This window comes from Limulus polyphemus, unplaced genomic scaffold (assembly GCF_000517525.1).
Source record: "Limulus polyphemus unplaced genomic scaffold, Limulus_polyphemus-2.1.2 Scaffold196, whole genome shotgun sequence".
NCBI lineage: Eukaryota > Metazoa > Arthropoda > Merostomata > Xiphosura > Limulidae > Limulus > Limulus polyphemus.
This window is the reverse complement of record NW_013665806.1, coordinates 857,361-860,939: the sequence shown is the minus strand read 5'-3', so window position 1 is coordinate 860,939 and position 3,579 is coordinate 857,361. Positions and strand designations below refer to the sequence as shown.

The 3,579-nt window shown below is 34.1% G+C and overlaps 1 protein-coding gene across 1 annotated transcript in view; it reads right to left on the bottom strand.

Moving 5' to 3' along the window:
* The window catches only part of LOC106478280 (ankyrin-1-like), a gene marked incomplete at its 3' end in the record, with an annotated part of 57,015 nt that overhangs the window by 27,461 nt on the left and 25,975 nt on the right, over positions 1-3,579 (bottom strand). Inside the window, exon 2 of the mRNA XM_013938811.1 lies at positions 2,896-2,997. Coding sequence (XP_013794265.1) covers positions 2,896-2,997 — 102 coding nt within the window. The remainder of the gene's footprint in view (positions 1-2,895; positions 2,998-3,579) is intronic.

Here is a 3,579-nt window from a genome sequence, read left to right as displayed (position 1 = left end):
CGATTCTCGCACTTTACTTAAGGTCACTACCGCGCTTGACTCAATTGTCGTCTCTATCTCTGCCTGTCTGCAATTCAATTCCGATTAATTGCCTCGCTTTATCTGGCGCGCTTATGTACAGGAATAGAGGGCATCTAGCAAATACTGGATTATTCGTGATGTTCCCCGATCCTTCTGGAAACTCATCACGTGTTACCAGAGTCACGTGACCTCCGCTGTCGTAACAATATACAAAAAGCTATCATTGACACCAAAGCACTACTACAGCACATACGTAATTAACACGCTTTCCCCTTCCTGACCCATCTCTTCATATCCGCTTTCTGTCACGTGCCTTTCTATTCTAGAAGTACAAATCTCAGATTTCCTGAAACACGAGATGACCGTTTGCATGAACTTTAGACGATATTAATACTGTTGCGTCAGCGAGTCACATGACTGGTGTGACGCCACGTTTCTAGAACTATCCCGTATCTTGGCGAATGCTCTAGTATTTACTAGATGGAGGGTAGATTGGTATATAAAGGAGGGTGACAACGTGACGGGAGAATTAATGTAATGTGTGTGTAGGTAGTGAGTAATTGAACTGCAGTCACAGGGTATTGTTGAAGTTAACGTTCGTTCGTTATAGTGTTTGTTTTAGCGCGAGTATTGAGATTAAGGGTATCGCAGAGTTATATTAGGAAAGAATAAACCAGTTTTATTAAATAAAGACTTGTGTCGCTTAAGTTTCGTCGGAACGAAGTTACGGAAAATCAATTAACAAACGGAGACGTAACAATACCATTCTAACTTATAATAATTACATTCTATTGATTTATCAGATGGGTACCGTCACTGTTAGAGATATTTTCGGCCGTAATGCCAATGTATTATGTAGTTATTTGCAAAACATAAAGTTAAAACGTTCTGGAATTGTTTAAACATATCGAAATTAAATAATTAACTCTTTTAAATTATTTTTATTCAAAATAAGCCCAAAAGTTGATACTGCTGTCTAACTGGGTGATCTGACAGTTTAATCTGTATACAATAAAAGTATGTTTGTTGGTGTTGATGTAGTAATTTGAAATTTCAATCACTGTTGTGTGGGTCAGGTATTAAGCTGACACTAATCTAAAACGTTGTGAACTTGTGTTCTGAATATTAGTCAATATAATTTAATTCTGAGCTGGTTAAGAAAATATAGTGTAGTTTAAAAAACGATAAGTCTCCTGGACTAGATAATATTTCCCCAGGGGTTTTTGAAGGAGGTTAAAGATTAGATATGTGAGCCACTTACTACTATTTTTGTCAGCCCTTGAATAGTGGGCAGATACCAGAGGATTGGAAGTCAGCTAATGTAACTCCTTTTTTCAAGGAAGGTGATAAAAATTATCCCAGTAATTATATACCCATTAATCTTACATCAGTTGTGGGAAACGTCTTGGGAAGTCTGATAAAAGATGATTTGCAAAATCATAGAGAAAGTTTAGAATTTTATTTGATAGTCAACATTGGCTCAATAAGGGAAAATCTTGCCTTACGAATCTTTTGACATTCGTTATGTAGATGAGGGTAAGGGTGTATGTTTGGTGTGTCTGTATTTTCAGAAAGCATTTGACAAGGTGCCACATAAAAGGCTTGTAATAAACATTATCTCTATAGGTGTGGGGGATAAGTGAACAGATTGGATAGAAGAGTGTCTGGGTAGAAGAAAGCAAAGGGTTGTTACAAATGGAATTCAATCAAACTGGATTATTATCACAAGTGGGGTACCTTAGGGCTCAGTCTTAGAACCTTTGCTCTTTTTGATTTATATCAATGATATAGATAAAAGAATGGTCAATAAATTACTTAAATTTGCAAATGATATTAAGGTCTTCAGTGTTGCTAGCTGGGAAGAGGATGCTGGTGATCTACAAAAGGATTTAGAGTTGGGAAAATAAATAGCAAATGGGTTTTAATTATAGTAAATGCAAGATAATGCATGTGGGTTGTCATAATTTGAATTATAAGTATCATTTGGATGGGTATAACCTTAACAGGGTCATGAAGGAAAGGGATCTTGGTGACATAAGTCGATCAGTCTCTAAAGCCATCCAAGTAGTGTGCTGTTGCTAGTCATAAGGCAAAAAGGATTTTAGGTTGTATCTAGAGAAATGTTTAATACAAGTCTAAAGAGTTTATAATTTCATCATATATGTCACTGGTTAGGCCACATTTGGAATACTGTGTTCAGTTTTGGGCTCCTTGCCTTAAGAAAGATATTGAATTGTTAGAAAGGGTTCAAAGAAGGGTTACTAGAATGGTGCCTTGGATGGAGGAGTTGTAAACGAGGAGAGGTTAAAATCTCTGAAACTGTTTTCTCTTGAAAAAAGAAGAGTTGGGGGGATCTGATTGAGGTGTTTAAGATTGTAAAGGGAATTGACAGTGTTGATGCATAATATTTTTCATACTTAACAGTGAGGACAGTAGGACTAGGGACACAAATATAAATTTTGGTATGGTATGAGTCATCTTCAGCTAAGACTCGTACTCAATTTTTTAACAGGGTGGTTGGCCTTTGGTTGTTGTGGAAGCAGTAAATTTAATTTAAGAGAAAGCTTGATAAGTATATGAATAATAAGGACTGGCTTTAAGATTTTTTTTAAATTTATTTATTAATAGTTTTAGTTTAGTTTAGAAGATGGAACAGCCGAGATGGACCAATAGTTCCCATGTTGTTCCAAAACTTTATGTTATGTTAATCTACATAAGTGATCTGAAATCTACATAAACAATGCCAAAAAAAATTACATTTTATGACAAAAAATGATATACCAATTACAAGTTATTGAAAAAGTACAACTATGATACACCAGTATGAAAAAAATAAACTAAAACTCTCCAAAAAATGTAAAATTAATAACTCACCTTGGTTCGAGCATTGACGTTTAGACCCAATTCCAAAAATCTCTCCACAAAGACGACACGATTTTCCTTAACAGCGTACATAAGAGGTGTATATCCGGTTTTCTATGTAACAAAATAAAGGTACTTATTTTACCAAAACAGCATCATCTTCCAGAAACAGAATCTTTTTTGTTTTGTTTTAGCGCAAAGCTACACAATGTTGTAAGTCCGTAAACTTACCACCGATCCACTGAATCAATAATGCTGAAAGATGCAATAGTCCTGAAAAGCATTCTGCCTATTCTTCCTCAGATTCTCTAATGACCGCAATGTTCAACATTACACAAAAAAGGGACTATTTTAACAAAAATGTAGTTAAGATAAGTAGCTTCGAGTATTATACAATATACTTTGTTATCTCTTTGGGAGTTCTATCCGTAAATTAAAATATATTATATTTTTTAAATAACATTGATTTTTCGAACATAAGCGAATTAAAAACAAAAAGAAAAGAGAGGAATATCTTAGCTTCATTTAAATAATGAGTCTGACAATATCATACAAGGTAAAATTTTATTTGAATCATTTATTTGAGCTTCTGATTCGTTAGAAACGATATTTTATAAACAAAAACTATAAATAATATTGGACAATACTTCATCATAAACATTATTTCTGTAACAACATTTTACTAATTAATATTAA